Source organism: Cherax quadricarinatus, chromosome 67 (genome assembly GCF_038502225.1).
Source record: "Cherax quadricarinatus isolate ZL_2023a chromosome 67, ASM3850222v1, whole genome shotgun sequence".
Taxonomy (NCBI): Eukaryota; Metazoa; Arthropoda; class Malacostraca; order Decapoda; family Parastacidae; genus Cherax; species Cherax quadricarinatus.
The window spans coordinates 19,267,186-19,284,685 of record NC_091358.1 but is presented as its reverse complement, the minus strand read 5'-3'; the positions used below and the strand labels follow the sequence as shown (position 1 = coordinate 19,284,685).

General features: G+C 51.0%; 1 protein-coding gene across 2 annotated transcripts in view; it reads left to right on the top strand.

Moving 5' to 3' along the window:
• Positions 1-17,500, top strand: part of LOC128699572 (beta-1,4-glucuronyltransferase 1) — a 68,382-nt gene that overhangs the window by 44,202 nt on the left and 6,680 nt on the right. For both annotated transcript variants that reach the window (XM_070099431.1, XM_070099432.1), the window contains exon 4: positions 14,852-15,049. In XM_070099431.1, coding sequence (XP_069955532.1) covers positions 14,852-15,049 — 198 coding nt within the window. The remainder of the gene's footprint in view (positions 1-14,851; positions 15,050-17,500) is intronic.

Here is a 17,500-nt window from a genome sequence, read left to right as displayed (position 1 = left end):
GTTAGTGTTCCAGCAAGCGTGCGTGAGAGTGTTAGTGTTCCAGCAAGCGTGCGTGAGAGTGTTAGTGTTCCAGCAAGCGTGCGTGAGAGTGTTAGTGTTCCAGCAAGCGTGCGTGAGAGTGTTAGTGTTCCAGCAAGCGTGCGTGAGAGTGTTAGTGTTCCAGCAAGCGTGCGTGAGAGTGTTAGTGTTCCAGCAAGCGTGCGTGAGAGTGTTAGTGTTCCAGCAAGCGTGCGTGAGAGTGTTAGTGTTCCAGCAAGCGTGCGTGAGAGTGTTAGTGTTCCAGCAAGCGTGCGTGAGAGTGTTAGTGTTCCAGCAAGCGTGCGTGAGAGTGTTAGTGTTCCAGCAAGCGTGCGTGAGAGTGTTAGTGTTCCAGCAAGCGTGCGTGAGAGTGTTAGTGTTCCAGCAAGCGTGCGTGAGAGTGTTAGTGTTCCAGCAAGCGTGCGTGAGAGTGTTAGTGTTCCAGCAAGCGTGCGTGAGAGTGTTAGTGTTCCAGCAAGCGTGCGTGAGAGTGTTAGTGTTCCAGCAAGCGTGCGTGAGCGTGTTAGTGTTCCAGTGTGCGTGAGAGTGTTAGTGTTCCAGCAAGCGTGCGTGAGAGTGTTAGTGTTCCAGCAAGCGTGCGTGCGTGAGAAGCGTGCGTGAGTGTGTTAGTGTTACAGCAAGCGTGCGTGAGAGTGTTAGTGTTCCAGCAAGCGAGCGTGATTGTGTTAGTGTTCCAGCAAGCGTGCGTGAGCGTGTTAGTGTTCCAGCAAGTGTGCATGAGAGTGTTAGTGTTCCGGCAAGCGTGCGTGAGCGTGTTAGTGTTCCAGCAAGCGTGCGTGAGAGTGTTAGTGTTCCAGCAAGCGCAAGCGTGCGTGAGAGTGTTAGTGTTAGCAAGCGTGTTGAGAGTGTTAGTGTTCCAGCAGAGTGTTAGTGTTCCAGCAAGCGTGCGTGAGAGTGTTAGTGTTCCAGCAAGCGTGCGTGAGAGTGTTAGTGTTCCAGCAAGCGTGAGTGAGTGTTAGCAAGTGTGCGTGAGAGTGTTAGTGTTCCAGCAAGCGTGCGTGAGAGTGTTAGTGTTCCAGCAAGCGTGCGTGAGAGTGTTAGTGTTCCAGCAAGCGTGCGTGAGAGTGTTAGTGTTCCAGCAAGCGTGCGTGAGAGTGTTAGTGTTCCAGCAAGCGTGCGTGAGAGTGTTAGTGTTCCAGCAAGCGTGCGTGAGAGTGTTAGTGTTCCAGCAAGCGTGCGTGAGCATGTTAGTGTTCCAGCAAGCGTGCGTGAGAGTGTTAGTGTTCCAGCAAGCGTGCGTGAGCGTGTTAGTGTTCCAGCAAGCGTGCGTGAGTGTGTTAGTGTTAGTGTTCCAGCTAGCGTGCGTGAGAGTGTTAGTGTTCCAGCAAGCGTGCGTGAGAGTGTTAGTGTTCCAGCAAGCGTGCGTGAGCGTGTTAGTGTTCCAGTGCGTTAGTGTTCCAGCAAGCGTGCGTGAGCGTGTTAGTGTTCCAGCAAGCGTGCGTGAGTGTGTTAGTGTTCCAGCAAGCGTGCGTGAGAGTGTTAGTGTTCCAGCAAGAGTGAATGAGAGTGTTAGTGTTCCAGCAAGCGTGCGTGAGCGTGTTAGTGTTCCAGCAAGCGTGCGTGAGAGTGTTAGTAGTGTTCCAGCAAGCGTGCGTGAGTGTGTTAGTGTTCCAGCAAGCGTGCGTGAGCGTGTTAGTGTTCCAGCAAGCGTGCGTGAGAGTGTTAGTTTTCCAGCAAGCGTGCGTGAGAGTGTTAGTGTTCCAGCAAGCGTGCGTGAGAGTGTTAGTGTTCCAGCAAGCGTGCGTGAGCGTGAGAGTGTTAGTGTTAGTGTTCCAGTGAGCGTCCAGCAAGCGTGCGTGAGCGTGTTAGTGTTCCAGCAAGCGTGCGTGAGAGTGTTAGTGTTCCAGCAAGCGTGCGTGAGAGTGTTAGTGTTCCAGCAAGCGTGCGTGAGTGTGTTAGTGTTCCAGCAAGCGTGCGTGAGAGTGTTAGTGTTCCAGCAAGCGTGCGTGAGAGTGTTAGTGTTCCAGCAAGCGTGCGTGAGAGTGTTAGTGTTCCAGCAAGCGTGCGTGAGAGTGTTAGTGTTCCAGCAAGCGTGCGTGAGAGTGTTAGTGTTCCAGCAAGCGTGCGTGAGAGTGTTAGTGTTCCAGCAAGCGTGCGTGAGAGTGTTAGTGTTCCAGCAAGCGTGCGTGAGTGTTCCAGCAAGCGTGCGTGAGAGTGTTAGTGTTCCAGCAAGCGTGCGTGAGAGTGTTAGTGTTCCAGCAAGCGTGCGTGAGAGTGTTAGTGTTCCAGCAAGCGTGCGTGAGAGTGTTAGTGTTCCAGCAAGCGTGCGTGAGAGTGTTAGTGTTCCAGCAAGCGTGCGTGAGAGTGTTAGTGTTCCAGCAAGCGTGCGTGAGAGTGTTAGTGTTCCAGCAAGCGTGCGTGAGAGTGTTAGTGTTCCAGCAAGCGTGCGTGAGCGTGTTAGTGTTCCAGCAAGCGTGCGTGAGAGTGTTAGTGTTCCAGCAAGCGTGCGTGAGAGTGTTAGTGTTCCAGCAAGCGTGCGTGAGAGTGTTAGTGTTCCAGCAAGCGTGCGTGAGAGTGTTAGTGTTCCAGCAAGCGTGCGTGAGAGTGTTAGTGTTCCAGCAAGCGTGCGTGAGTGTGTTAGTGTTCCAGAAAGCGTGCGTGAGAGTGTTAGTGTTCCAGCAAGCGTGCGTGAGTCTGTTAGTGTTCCAGCAAACGTGCGTGAGCGTGTTAGTGTTAGTGTTCCAGCAAGCGTGCGTGAGCGTGTTAGTGTTCCAGCAAGCGTGCGTGAGAGTGTTAGTGTTCCAGCAAGCGTGCGTGAGTGTGTTAGTGTTCCAGCAAGCGTGCGTGAGTGTGTTAGTGTTCCAGCAAGCGTGCGTGAGAGTGTTAGTGTGAGTGTTCCAGCAAGCGTGCGTGAGAGTGTTAGTGTTCCAGCAAGCGTGCGTGAGAGTGTTAGTGTTCCAGCAAGCGTGCGTGAGAGTGTTAGTGTTCCAGCAAGCGTGCGTGAGAGTGTTAGTGTTCCAGCAAGCGTGCGTGAGAGTGTTAGTGTTCCAGCAAGCGTGCGTGAGAGTGTTAGTGTTCCAGCAAGCGTGCGTGAGAGTGTTAGTGTTCCAGCAAGCGTGCGTGAGAGTGTTAGTGTTCCAGCAAGCGTGCGTGAGAGTGTTAGTGTTCCAGCAAGCGTGCGTGAGAGTGTTAGTGTTCCAGCAAGCGTGCGTGAGAGTGTTAGTGTTCCAGCAAGCGTGCGTGAGCGTGTTAGTGTTCCAGCAAGCGTGCGTGAGTGTGTTAGTGTTCCAGCAAGCGTGCGTGAGAGTGTTAGTGTTCCAGCAAGCGTGCGTGAGAGTGTTAGTGTTCCAGCAAGCGTGCGTGAGCGTGTTAGTGTTCCAGCAAGCGTGCGTGAGAGTGTTAGTGTTCCAGCAAGCGTGCGTGAGAGTGTTAGTGTTCCAGCAAGCGTGCGTGAGTGTGTTAGTGTTCCAGCAAGCGTGCGTGAGAGTGTTAGTGTTCCAGCAAGCGTGCGTGAGTGTGTTAGTGTTCCAGCAAGCGTGCGTGAGAGTGTTAGTGTTCCAGCAAGCGTGCGTGAGTGAGTGTTAGTGTTCCAGCAAGCAGAGTGTTAGCCAGCAAGCGTGCGTGAGAGTGTTAGTGTTCCAGTGTGAGTGTGTTAGTGTTCCAGCAAGCGTGCGTGAGTGTGTTAGTGTTCCAGCAAGCGTGCGTGAGAGTGTTAGTGTTCCAGCAAGCGTGCGTGAGCGTGTTAGTGTTCCAGCAAGCGTGTGAGTGTTCCAGCAAGCGTGTTGTTAGTGTTCCAGCAAGCGTGCGTGAGAGTGTTAGTGTTCCAGCAAGCGTGCGTGAGAGTGTTAGTGTTCCAGCAAGCGTGCGTGAGAGTGTTAGTGTTCCAGCAAGCGTGCGTGAGCGTGTTAGTGTTCCAGCAAGCGTGCGTGAGTGTGTTAGTGTTCCAGCAAGCGTGCGTGAGAGTGTTAGTGTTCCAGCAAGCGTGCGTGAGAGTGTTAGTGTTCCAGCAAGCGTGCGTGAGAGTGTTAGTGTTCCAGCAAGCGTGCGTGAGAGTGTTAGTGTTCCAGCAAGCGTGCGTGAGAGTGTTAGTGTTCCAGCAAGCGTGCGTGAGTGTTCCAGCAAGCGTGCGTGAGTGTTCCAGCAAGCGTGCGTGAGAGTGTTAGTGTTCCAGCAAGCGTGCGTGAGAGTGTTAGTGTTCCAGCAAGCGTGGTGAGTGTTCCAGTGTTAGTGTTCGTGAGAGTGTTAGTGTTCCAGAAAGCGTGCGTGAGAGTGTTAGTGTTCCAGCAAGCGTGCGTGAGAGTGTTAGTCTTCCAGCAAGCGTGCATGAGTGTTCCAGTGTTAGTGTTCCAGCAAGCGTGCGTGAGAGTGTTAGTGTTCCAGCAAGCGTGCGTGAGAGTGTTAGTGCGTTCCAGCAAGCGTGCGTGAGTGTTAGTGTTAGTGTTCCAGCAAGCGTGCGTGAGAGTGTTAGTGTTCCAGCAAGCGTGCGTGAGAGTGTTAGTGTTCCAGCAAGCGTGCGTGAGAGTGTTAGTGTTCCAGCAAGCGTGCGTGAGAGTGTTAGTGTTCCAGCAAGCGTGCGTGAGAGTGTTAGTGTTCCAGCAAGCGTGCGTGAGAGTGTTAGTGTTCCAGCAAGCGTGCGTGAGTGTTCCGGCAAGCGTGCGTGAGAGTGTTAGTGTTCCAGTGTTCCAGCAAGCGTGCGTGAGAGTGTTAGTGTTCCAGCAAGCGTGCGTGAGAGTGTTAGTGTTCCAGCAAGCGTGCGTGAGAGTGTTAGTGTTCCAGCAAGCGTGCGTGAGAGTGTTAGTGTTCCAGCAAGCGTGCGTGAGAGTGTTAGTGTTCCAGCAAGCGTGCGTGAGAGTGTTAGTGTTCCAGCAAGCGTGCGTGAGAGTGTTAGTGTTCCAGCAAGCGTGCGTGAGAGTGTTAGTGTTCCAGCAAGCGTGCGTGAGAGTGTTAGTGTTCCAGCAAGCGTGCGTGAGAGTGTTAGTGTTCCAGCAAGCGTGCGTGAGAGTGTTAGTGTTCCAGCAAGCGTGCGTGAGAGTGTTAGTGTTCCAGCAAGCGTGCGTGAGCGTGTTAGTGTTCCAGCAAGCGTGCGTGAGCGTGTTAGTGTTCCAGCAAGCGTGCGTGAGAGTGTTAGTGTTCCAGCAAGCGTGCGTGAGCGTGTTAGTGTTCCAGCAAGCGTGCGTGAGTGTGTTAGTGTTCCAGCAAGCGTGCGTGAGAGTGTTAGTGTTCCAGCAAGCGTGCGTGAGCGTGTTAGTGTTCCAGCAAGCGTGCGTGAGAGTGTTAGTGTTCCAGCAAGCGTGCGTGAGAGTGTTAGTGTTCCAGCAAGCGTGCGTGAGAGTGTTAGTGTTCCAGCAAGCGTGCGTGAGTGTGTTAGTGTTCCAGCAAGCGTGCGTGAGAGTGTTAGTGTTCCAGCAAGCGTGCGTGTTCCAGCAAGTGTTAGTGTTCCAGCAAGCGTGCGTGAGTGTGAGAGTGTTAGTGTTCCAGCAAGCGTGCGTGAGTGTGTTAGTGTTCCAGCAAGCGTGCGTGAGAGTGTTAGTGTTCCAGCAAGCGTGCGTGAGAGTGTTAGTGTTCCAGCAAGCGTGCGTGAGAGTGTTAGTGTTCCAGCAAGCGTGCGTGAGAGTGTTAGTGTTCCAGCAAGCGTGCGTGAGAGTGTTAGTGTTCCAGCAAGCGTGCGTGAGAGTGTTAGTGTTCCAGCAAGCGTGCGTGAGAGTGTTAGTGTTCCAGCAAGCGTGCGTGAGAGTGTTAGTGTTCCAGCAAGCGGGCGTGAGTGAGAGTGTTAGTGTTCCAGCAAGCGTGCGTGAGAGTGTTAGTGTTCCAGCAAGCGTGCGTGAGAGTGTTAGTGTTCCAGCAAGCGTGCGTGAGAGTGTTAGTGTTCCAGCAAGCGTGCGTGAGAGTGTTAGTGTTCCAGCAAGCGTGCGTGAGAGTGTTAGTGTTCCAGCAAGCGTGCGTGAGAGTGTTAGTGTTCCAGCAAGCGTGCGTGAGAGTGTTAGTGTTCCAGCAAGCGTGCGTGAGAGTGTTAGTGTTCCAGCAAGCGTGCGTGAGAGTGTTAGTGTTCCAGCAAGCGTGCGTGAGAGTGTTAGTGTTCCAGCAAGCGTGCGTGAGAGTGTTAGTGTTCCAGCAAGCGTGCGTGAGAGTGTTAGTGTTCCAGCAAGCGTGCGTGAGAGTGTTAGTGTTCCAGCAAGCGTGCGTGAGCGTGTTAGTGTTCCAGCAAGCGTGCGTGAGCGTGTTAGTGTTCCAGCAAGCGTGCGTGAGTGTGTTAGTGTTCCAGAAAGCGTGCGTGAGAGTGTTAGTGTTCCAGCAAGCGTGTTCCAGCAAGCGTGCGTGAGAGTGTTAGTGTTCCAGCAAGCGTGCGTGAGCGTGTTAGTGTTCCAGCAAGCGTGCGTGAGAGTGTTAGTGTTCCAGCAAGCGTGCGTGAGCGTGTTAGTGTTCCAGCAAGCGTGCGTGAGAGTGTTAGTGTTCCAGCAAGCGTGCGTGAGAGTGTTAGTGTTCCAGCAAGCGTGCGTGAGAGTGTTAGTGTTCCAGCAAGCGTGCGTGAGAGTGTTAGTGTTCCAGCAAGCGTGCGTGAGTGTTCCAGTGTTAGTGTTCCAGCAAGCGTGCGTGAGTGTGTTAGTGTTCCAGCAAGCGTGCGTGAGTGTGTTAGTGTTCCAGCAAGCGTGCGTGAGAGTGTTAGTGTTCCAGCAAGCGTGCGTGAGAGTGTTAGTGTTCCAGCAAGCGTGCGTGAGCGTGTTAGTGTTCCAGTGTGAGGGTGTTAGTGTTCCAGCAAGCGTGCGTGAGAGTGTTAGTGTTCCAGCAAGCGTGCGTGAGTGTGTTAGTGTTCCAGCAAGCGTGCGTGAGAGTGTTAGTGTTCCAGCAAGCGTGCGTGAGAGTGTTAGTGTTCCAGCAAGCGTGCGTGAGTGTGTTAGTGTTCCAGCAAGCGTGCGTGAGAGTTAGCAAGCGTGCGTGAGAGTGTGCGTGAGCGTGTTAGTGTTCCAGCAAGCGTGCGTGAGAGTGTTAGTGTTCCAGCAAGCGTGCGTGAGAGTGTTAGTGTTCCAGCAAGCGTGCGTGAGAGTGTTAGTGTTCCAGCAAGCGTGCGTGAGAGTGTTAGTGTTCCAGCAAGCGTGCGTGAGAGTGTTAGTGTTCCAGCAAGCGTGCGTGAGAGTGTTAGTGTTCCAGCAAGCGTGCGTGAGAGTGTTAGTGTTCCAGCAAGCGTGCGTGAGAGTGTTAGTGTTGCGTGAGAGTGTTAGTGTTCCAGCAAGCGTGCGTGAGCGTGTTAGTGTTAGTGTTCCAGCAAGCGTGCGTGAGAGTGTTAGTGTTCCAGCAAGCGTGCGTGAGCGTGTTAGTGTTCCAGCAAGCGTGCGTGAGAGTGTTAGTGTTCCAGCAAGCGTGCGTGAGAGTGTTAGTGTTCCAGCAAGCGTGCGTGAGAGTGTTAGTGTTCCAGCAAGCGTGCGTGAGAGTGTTAGTGTTCCAGCAAGCGTGCGTGAGAGTGTTAGTGTTCCAGCAAGCGTGCGTGAGAGTGTTAGTGTTCCAGCAAGCGTGCGTGAGAGTGTTAGTGTTCCAGCAAGCGTGCGTGAGAGTGTTAGTGTTCCAGCAAGCGTGCGTGAGAGTGTTAGTGTTCCAGCAAGCGTGCGTGAGAGTGTTAGTGTTCCAGCAAGCGTGCGTGAGAGTGTTAGTGTTCCAGCAAGCGTGCGTGAGAGTGTTCCAGTGTTAGTGTTCCAGCAAGCGTGCGTGAGAGTGTTAGTGTTCCAGCAAGCGTGCGTGAGAGTGTTAGTGTTCCAGCAAGCGTGCGTGAGCGTGTTAGTGTTCCAGCAAGCGTGCGTGAGAGTGTTAGTGTTCCAGCAAGCGTGCGTGAGAGTGTTAGTGTTCCAGCAAGCGTGCGTGAGAGTGTTAGTGTTCCAGCAAGCGTGCGTGAGCGTGTTAGTGTTCCAGCAAGCGTGCGTGAGAGTGTTAGTGTTCCAGCTAGCGTGCGTGAGAGTGTTAGTGTTCCAGCAAGCGTGCGTGAGTGTGTTAGTGTTCCAGCAAGCGTGCGTGAGAGTGTTAGTGTTCCAGCAAGCGTGTTAGTGTTCCAGCAAGCGTGCGTGAGAGTGTTAGTGTTCCAGCAAGCGTGCGTGAGAGTGTTAGTGTTCCAGCAAGCGTGCGTGAGAGTGTTAGTGTTCCAGCAAGCGTGCGTGAGAGTGTTAGTGTTCCAGCAAGCGTGCGTGAGAGTGTTAGTGTTCCAGCAAGCGTGCGTGAGAGTGTTAGTGTTCCAGCAAGCGTGCGTGAGAGTGTTAGTGTTCCAGCAAGCGTGCGTGAGAGTGTTCCAGCAAGCGTAGTGTTCCAGCAAGCGTGCGTGAGAGTGTTAGTGTTCCAGCAAGCGTGCGTGAGAGTGTTAGTGTTCCAGCAAGCGTGCGTGAGAGTGTTAGTGTTCCAGCAAGCGTGCGTGAGAGTGTTAGTGTTCCAGCAAGCGTGCGTGAGAGTGTTAGTTTTCCAGCAAGCGTGCGTGAGTGTTCCAGTGTTAGTGTTCCAGCAAGCGTGCGTGAGAGTGTTAGTGTTCCAGCAAGCGTGCGTGAGAGTGTGAGTGCGTGAGAGTGTTAGTGTTCCAGCAAGCGTGCGTGAGAGTGTTAGTGTTCCAGCAAGCGTGCGTGAGTGTTCCAGCAAGTGTTAGTGTTCCAGCAAGCGTGCATGAGAGTGTTAGTGTTCCAGCAAGCGTGCGTGAGTGTTAGTGTTCCAGCAAGCGTGCGTGAGAGTGTTAGCAAGCGTGCGTGAGAGTGTTAGTGTTCCAGCAGCAAGCGTGCGTGAGAGTGTTCCAGCAAGCGTGCGTGAGAGTGTTAGTGTTCCAGCAAGCGTGCGTGAGAGTGTTAGTGTTCCAGCAAGCGTGCGTGAGAGTGTTCCAGCAAGCGTGCGTGAGAGTGTTAGTGTTCCAGCAAGCGTGCGTGAGTGTTCCAGTGTTGCGTGAGTGTGTTAGTGTTCCAGCAAGCGTGCGTGAGAGTGTTAGTGTTCCAGCAAGCGTGCGTGAGCGTGTTAGTGTTCCAGCAAGCGTGCGTGAGAGTGTTAGTGTTCCAGCAAGCGTGTTGTTAGTGTTCCAGCAAGCGTGCGTGAGAGTGTTAGTGTTCCAGCAAGTGTTAGTGTTCGTGCGTGAGTGTTCCAGCAAGTGTTAGTGTTCCAGCAAGCGTGCGTGAGTGTGTTAGTGTTCCAGCAAGCGTGCGTGAGAGTGTTAGTGTTCCAGCAAGCGTGCGTGAGAGTGTTGCGTGAGTGTTCCAGCAAGCGTGCGTGAGAGTGTTAGTGTTCCAGCAAGCGTGCGTGAGAGTGTTAGTGTTCCAGCAAGCGTGCGTGAGTGTGTTAGTGTTCCAGCAAGCGTGCGTGAGAGTGTTAGTGTTCCAGCAAGCGTGCGTGAGAGTGTTAGTGTTCCAGCAAGCGTGCGTGAGAGTGTTAGTGTTCCAGCAAGCGTGCATGAGAGTGTTAGTGTTCCAGCAAGCGTGCGTGAGTGTTAGTGTTCCAGCAAGCGTGCGTGAGAGTGTTAGTGTTCCAGCAAGCGTGCGTGAGAGTGTTAGTGTTCCAGCAAGCGTTGAGAGTGTTAGTGTTCCAGCAAGCGTGCGTGAGAGTGTTAGTGTTCCAGCAAGCGTGCGTGAGAGTGTTAGTGTTCCAGTGCGTTAGTGTTCCAGCAAGCGTGCGTGAGAGTGTTAGTGTTCCAGCAAGCGTGCGTGAGTGTTCCAGCAGTGTTAGTGTTCCAGCAAGCGTGCGTGAGAGTGTTAGTGTTCCAGCAAGCGTGCGTGAGAGGGTTAGTGTTCCAAGCAAGCGTGCGTGAGAGTGTTCCAGCAAGCGTGCGTGAGAGTGTTAGTGTTCCAGCAAGCGTGCGTGAGCGTGTTAGTGTTCCAGCAAGCGTGCGTGAGAGTGTTAGTGTTCCAGCAAGCGTGCGTGAGAGTGTTAGTGTTCCAGCAAGCGTGCGTGAGAGTGTTAGTGTTCCAGCAAGCGTGCGTGAGAGTGTTAGTGTTCCAGCAAGCGTGCGTGAGAGTGTTAGTGTTCCAGCAAGCGTGCGTGAGAGTGTTAGTGTTCCAGCAAGCGTGCGTGAGAGTGTTAGTGTTCCAGCAAGCGTGCGTGAGAGTGTTAGTGTTCCAGCAAGCGTGCGTGAGAGTGTTAGTGTTCCAGCAAGCGTGCGTGAGAGTGTTAGTGTTCCAGCAAGCGTGCGTGAGAGTTAGTGTTCCAGTGCGTGAGAGTGTTATTGTTCCAGCAAGCGTGCGTGAGAGTGTTAGTGTTCCAGCAAGCGTGCGTGAGAGTGTTAGTGTTCCAGCAAGCGTGCGTGAGTGTGAGTGTTCCAGTGCGTGAGTGTAGTGTTCCAGCAAGCGTGCGTGAGAGTGTTAGTGTTCCAGCAAGCGTGCGTGAGAGTGTTAGTGTTCCAGCAAGCGTGCGTGAGAGTGTTAGTGTTCCAGCAAGCGTGCGTGAGAGTGTTAGTGTTCCAGCAAGCGTGCGTGAGAGTGTTAGTGTTCCAGCAAGCGTGCGTGAGTGTGTTAGTGTTCCAGCAAGCGTGCGTGAGAGTGTTAGTGTTCCAGCAAGCGTGCGTGAGAGTGTTAGTGTTCCAGCAAGCGTGCGTGAGCGTGTTAGTGTTCCAGCAAGCGTGAGAGTGTGAGTGTGTTAGTGTTCCAGCAAGCGTGCGTGAGAGTGTTAGTGTTCCAGCAAGCGTGCGTGAGAGTGTTAGTGTTCCAGCAAGCGTGCGTGAGCGTGTTAGTGTTCCAGCAAGCGTGCGTGAGAGTGTTAGTGTTCCAGCAAGCGTGCGTGAGTGTGTTAGTGTTAGTGTTCCAGCAAGCGTGCGTGAGAGTGTTAGTGTTCCAGCAAGCGTGCGTGAGAGTGTTAGTGTTCCAGCAAGCGTGCGTGAGAGTGTTAGTGTTCCAGCAAGCGTGCGTGAGAGTGTTAGTGTTCCAGCAAGCGTGCGTGAGTGTGTTAGTGTTCCAGCAAGCGTGCGTGAGAGTGTTAGTGTTCCAGCAAGCGTGCGTGAGAGTGTTAGTGTTCCAGCAAGCGTGCGTGAGAGTGTTAGTGTTCCAGCAAGCGTGCGTGAGAGTGTTAGTGTTCCAGCAAGCGTGCGTGAGAGTGTTAGTGTTCCAGCAAGCGTGCGAGCGTGAGTGTTCCAGCAAGCGTGCGTGAGCGTGTTAGTGTTCCAGCAAGCGTGCGTGAGAGTGTTAGTGTTCCAGCAAGCGTGCGTGAGAGTGTTAGTGTTCCAGCAAGCGTGCGTGAGAGTGTTAGTGTTCCAGCAAGCGTGCGTGAGAGTGTTAGTGTTCCAGCAAGCGTGCGTGAGAGTGTTAGTGTTCCAGCAAGCGTGCGTGAGAGTGTTAGTGTTCCAGCAAGCGTGCGTGAGAGTGTTAGTGTTCCAGCAAGCGTGCGTGAGAGTGTTAGTGTTCCAGCAAGCGTGCGTGAGAGTGTTAGTGTTCCAGCAAGCGTGCGTGAGAGTGTTAGTGTTCCAGCAAGCGTGCGTGAGAGTGTTAGTGTTCCAGCAAGCGTGCGTGAGCGTGTTAGTGTTAGGTTTCCAGCAAGCGTGCGTGAGAGTGTTAGTGTTCCAGCAAGCGTGCGTGAGAGTGTTAGTGTTCCAGCAAGCGTGCGTGAGAGTGTTAGTGTTCCAGCAAGCGTGCGTGAGAGTGTTAGTGTTCCAGCAAGCGTGCGTGAGAGTGTTAGTGTTCCAGCAAGCGTGCGTGAGTTCCAGTGTTAGTGTTCCAGCAAGCGTGCGTGAGTGTTCCAGCAAGTGTTAGTGTTCCAGCAAGCGTGCGTGAGAGTGTTAGTGTTCCAGCAAGCGTGCGTGAGTGTTCCAGCAAGCGTGCGTGAGAGTGTTAGTGTTCCAGCAAGCGTGCGTGTGTTAGTGTTCCAGCAAGCGTGCGTGAGTGTGTTAGTGTTCCAGCAAGCGTGCGGGAGAGTCTTAGTGTTGTTAGTGTTCCAGCAAGCGTGCGTGAGAGCAAGCGTGTGTGAGCGTGTTAGTGTTCCAGCAAGCGTGCGTGAGAGTGTTAGTGTTCCAGCAAGCGTGCGTGAGGGTGTTAGTGTTCCAGCAAGCGTGAGAGTGCCAGCAAGCGGGCGTGAGTGTTAGTGTTCCAGCAAGCGTGCGTGAGAGTGTTAGTGTTCCAGCAAGCGTGCGTGAGAGTGTTAGTGTTCCAGCAAGCGTGCGTGAGAGTGTTAGTGTTCCAGCAAGCGTGCGTGAGAGTGTTAGTGTTCCAGCAAGCGTGCGTGAGAGTGTTAGTGTTCCAGCAAGCGTGCGTGAGAGTGTTAGTGTTCCAGCAAGCGTGCGTGAGAGTGTTAGTGTTCCAGCAAGCGTGCGTGAGAGTGTTAGTGTTCCAGCAAGCGTGCATGAGAGTGTTAGTGTTCCAGCAAGCGTGCGTGAGTGTTAGTGTTCCAGTGTTAGTGTTCCAGCAAGCGTGCGTGAGAGTGTTAGTGTTCCAGCAAGCGTGCGTGAGAGTGTTAGTGTTCCAGCAAGCGTGCGTGAGCGTGTTAGTGTTCCAGCAAGCGTGCGTGAGAGTGTTAGTGTTCCAGCAAGCGTGCGTGAGTGTTCCAGTGTTAGTGTTCCAGCAAGCGTGCATGAGAGTGTTAGTGTTCCAGTGCGTGAGCGTGTTAGTGTTCCAGCAAGCGTGCGTGAGCGTGTTAGTGTTCCAGCAAGCGTGCGTGAGAGTGTTAGTGTTCCAGCAAGCGTGCGTGAGTGTGTTAGTGTTCCAGCAAGCGTGCGTGAGTGTGTTAGTGTTCCAGCAAGCGTGCGTGAGAGTGTTAGTGTTCCAGCAAGCGTGCGTGAGAGTGTTAGTGTTCCAGCAAGCGTGCGTGAGAGTGTTAGTGTTCCAGCAAGCGTGCGTGAGTGTTCCAGCAAGCGTGTTAGTGTTCCAGCAAGCGTGCGTGAGAGTGTTAGTGTTCCAGCAAGCGTGCATGAGAGTGTTAGTGTTCCAGCAAGCGTGCGTGAGTGTTAGTGTTCCAGCAAGCGTGCGTGAGAGTGTTAGTGTTCCAGCAAGCGTGCGTGAGAGTGTTAGTGTTCCAGCAAGCGTGCGTGAGAGTGTTAGTGTTCCAGCAAGCGTGCGTGAGAGTGTTAGTGTTCCAGCAAGCGTGCGTGAGAGTGTTAGTGTTCCAGCAAGCGTGCGTGAGAGTGTTAGTGTTCCAGCAAGCGTGCGTGAGAGTGTTAGTGTTCCAGCAAGCGTGCGTGAGAGTGTTAGTGTTCCAGCAAGCGTGCGTGAGAGTGTTAGTGTTCCAGCAAGCGTGCGTGAGCGTGTTAGTGTTCCAGCAAGCGTGCGTGAGCGTGTTAGTGTTCCAGCAAGCGTGCGTGAGAGTGTATATGTTCCAGCAAGCGTGCGTGAGAGTGTTAGTGTTCCAGCAAGCGTGCGTGAGCGTGTTAGTGTTCCAGCAAGCGTGCGTGAGAGTGTATATGTTCCAGCAAGCGTGCGTGAGAGTGTTAGTGTTCCAGCAAGCGTGCGTGAGCGTGGTAGTGTTCCAGCAAGCGTGCGTGAGAGTGTTAGTGTTCCAGCAAGCGTGCGTGAGAGTGTTAGTGTTCCAGCAAGCGTGCGTGAGAGTGTTAGTGTTCCAGCAAGCGTGCGTGAGCGTGTTAGTGTTCCAGCAAGCGTGCTTGAGAGTGTATATGTTCCAGCAAGCGTGCGTGAGAGTGTTAGTGTTCCAGCAAGCGTGCGTGAGCGTGTTAGTGTTCCAGCAAGCGTGCTTGAGAGTGTATATGTTCCAGCAAGCGTGCGTGAGAGTGTTAGTGTTCCAGCATGAGTGCGTGAGCGTGTTAGTGTTCCGGTAAGTGTGCGTGTGTTAGTGTTCCAGCAAGCGTGCGTGAGTGTGTTAGTGTTCCAGCAAGCGTGTGTGAGCGTGTTAGTGTTCCAGCAAGCGTGCGTGAGAGTGTTTGTGTTCCAGCAAGCGTGCGTGAGTGTGTTAGTGTTACAGCAAGCGTGCGTGAGAGTGTTAGTGTTCCAGCAAGCGTGCGTGATTGTGTTAGTGTTCCAGCAAGCGTGCGTGAGCGTGTTAGTGTTCCAGCAAGTGTGCCTGAGAGTGTTAGTGTTCCAGCAAGCGTGCGTGAGAGTGTTAGTGTTCCAGCAAGCGTGCGTGAGCGTGTTAGTGTTCCAGCAAGCGTGCGTGAGTGTGTTAGTGTTACAGCAAGCGTGCGTGAGAGTGTTAGTGTTCCAGCAAGCGTGCGTGAGAGTGTTAGTGTTCCAGCAAGCGTGCGTGATTGTGTTAGTGTTCCAGCAAGCGTGCGTGAGCGTGTTAGTGTTCCAGCAAGTGTGCATGAGAGTGTTAGTGTTCCGGCAAGCGTGCGTGAGCGTGTTAGTGTTCCAGCAAGCGTGCGTGAGTGTGTTAGTGTTCCAGCAAGCGTGCGTGAGAGTATTAGTGTTCCAGCAAGCGTGCGTGAGAGTGTTAGTGTTCCAGCAAGCGTGCGTGAGAGTGTTAGTGTTCCAGCAAGCGTGCGTGAGCGTGTTAGTGTTCCAGCAAGCGTGCGTGAGAGTGTTAGTGTTCCAGCAAGCGTGCGTGAGTGTGTTAGTATTCCAGTAAGCGTGCATGAGCGTGTTAGGAGCAAGTGGAGACGAATGATCTTTCAGAATTTGACGTGCTCTTGGAGTGTATGCAAATTAAGATTTATGAAGAGATTCAGGGAAACCGGTTAGCCGGACTCGATCCCTTGAGACTGAGGTACAGTGTTTGCGCTCTGAAGAAAGGTAGTTTATTGTTGAAGTTTTATAACTAGCGACGCGCATCTCAGGCAAAACAGTGATGGAGAGAATGATGGTAAGTGTTTCTTTTTTCTAGGGTCACCCTTTCTAGGTGGGAAACGGCCTATGTGTTAATAAAAATTATTATTATTAATATTATTATTATTATTATTATTATTATTATTATTATTATTATTATTATTATTATTATTATTATTATTATTATTATTATTAATATTATTATTATTGTTTTTGTTGTTACTATTATTCAGGTATACGCAAAGAACCAGGGTAACTCCCACCTGGAGTACTGGGAGGTGGAGCCAGGTAGTGGGTCGTCACTGGACTACACTGTGCTGTACAACATTACCACTTTTGAAGAGTTCTGGGAACCTGTGCTCATCCTGCCCTACACAGCGCCGCCCTTCGATGAGAGATTCATCGGCTACGGCTTTACCAGAAACAGTCAGGTTCGTCTCAACTCTTCTGACAGTTGTGATGGAGATACATTGTATTTCATTAAGAATGTGACATGCAACACCTACCCGCTTCATGGGGTATTCACCTGTCAGGTAACACAAATCAATTCCACCTCCTAGACAGCCCTTCAGCCTCACAAAATCGGTTTTATGTAAGAGATCTTGATTTGATTGTAGTTATTAAGGTAATTTCATTATATATTGAAAACGGGTGATTTATGATTTCTTTCCATAAACTCATTATCAACCTCAAGATTATTTATTGAAGAGTCCATGTTAGCAAGAAGCAAGTCCATGTTAGCAAGAAGCAAGTCCATGTTAGCAAGAAGCAAGTCCATGTTAGCAAGAAGCAAGTCCATGTTAGCAAGAACCAAGTCCATGTTAGCAAGAAGCAAGTCCATGTTAGCAAGAAGCAAGTCCATGTTAGCAAGAAGCAAGTCCATGTTAGCAAGAAGCAAGTCCATGTTAGCAAGAAGCAAGTCCATGTTAGCAAGAAGCAAGTCCATGTTAGCAAGAAGCAAGTCCATGTTAGCAAGAAGCAAGTCCATGTTAGCAAGAAGCAAGTCCATGTTAGCAAGAAGCAAGTCCATGTTAGCAAGAAGCAAGTCCATGTTAGCAAGAACCAAGTCCATGTTAGCAAGAAGCAAATCCATGTTAGCAAGAACCAAGTCCATGTTAGCAAGAAGCAAGTCCATGTTAGCAAGAAGCAAGTCCATGTTAGCAAGAAGCAAGTCCATGTTAGCAAGAACCAAGTCCATATTAGCAAGAACCAAGTCCATGTTATCAAGAACCAAGTTCATGTTAGCAAGAAGCAAGTCCATGTTAGCAAGAACCAAGTCCATATTAGCAAGAACCAAGTCCATGTTAGCAAGAACCAAGTCCATGTTAGCAAGAACCAAATCCATGTTAGCAAGAACCAAGTCCATGTTAGCAAGAACCAAGTCCATATTAGCAAGAACCAAGTCCATGTTAGCAAGAACCAAGTCCATGTTAGCAAGAACCAAGTTCATGTTAGCAAGAAGCAAGTCCATGTTAGCAAGAACCAAGTCCATGTTAGCAAGAACCAAGTCCATGTTAGCAAGAAGCAAGTCCATGTTAGCAAGAACCAAGTCCATGTTAGCAAGAACCAAGTCCATGTTAGCAAGAACCAAGTCCATGTTAGCAAGAACCAAGTCCATGTTAGCAAGAAGCAAGTCCATGTTAGCAAGAACCAAGTCCATTTTAGCAAGAACCAAGTTCATGTTAGCAAGAAGCAAGTCCATGTTAGCAAGAACCAAGTCCATGTTAGCAAGAACCAAGTCCATGTTAGCAAGAAGCAAGTCCATATTAGCAAGAACCAAGTCCATGTTAGCAAGAACCAAGTCCATGTTAGCAAGAACCAAGTCCATGTTAGCAAGAACCAAGTCCATGTTAGCAAGAAGCAAGTCCATGTTAGCAAGAACCAAGTCCATGTTAGCAAGAAGCAAGTCCATGTTAGCATGAAGCAAGTCCATGTTAGCAAGAAGCAAGTCCATGTTAGCAAGAACCAAGTCCATGTTAGCAAGAAGCAAGTCCATATTAGCAAGAACCAAATCCATGTTAGCAAGAACCAAGTCCATGTTAGCAAGAACCAAGTCCATGTTAGCAAGAAGCAAGTCCATGTTAGCAAGAACCAAGTCCATGTTAGCAAGAACCAAGTCCATGTTAGCAAGAACCAAGTCCATATTAGCAAGAACCAAGTCCATGTTAGCAAGAACCAAGTCCATGTTAGCAAGAACCAAGTCCATGTTAGCAAGAACCAAGTTCATGTTAGCAAGAACCAAGTCCATGTTAGCAAGAACCAAGTCCATGTTAGCAAGAACCAAGTCCATGTTAGCAAGAACCAAGTCCATGTTAGCAAGAACCAAGTCCATGTTAGCAAGAACCAAGTCCATGTTAGCAAGAACCAAGTCCATGTTAGCAAGAAGCAAGTCCATGTTAGCAAGAACCAAGTCTAGCAGGTTATTTCTGGATTGTACCTAGAAAGTTGCAAGACTCAAAATTTCTTGTCAAATTGCAGAATCAGTTTTGCTAAAGTTAAAATCTGCCATTAAACCAACATTTTCGATATCAAGATGCCATAGTAATTTCGTCCCATAGAGGTTTACTATGTTCCCTACGTGGGTTTGAGGGTCTGATATCACATCCAAGATTAGCTATTCACGGCCCTCAAGAAACTGTAGTCTAATAGAATCGATGTCTGTCGCTCATTTTTCTATGTGGTCCAGTGCAACAGTTTAAATTATTTCTAACATATATCAGCACTCATTCCTGTTGACTGTATCGTAGTGGAGTAATTTATAGCCTTGTAAATGGCATTCAGAAGACATTTCTATATCTTTCAGGCTGAACCAGATCTCTGTTAGAGCAATAATATTCTTGCGTCCTGACCATTCAATCATACCTACTCTCCTTTGCTTAAAT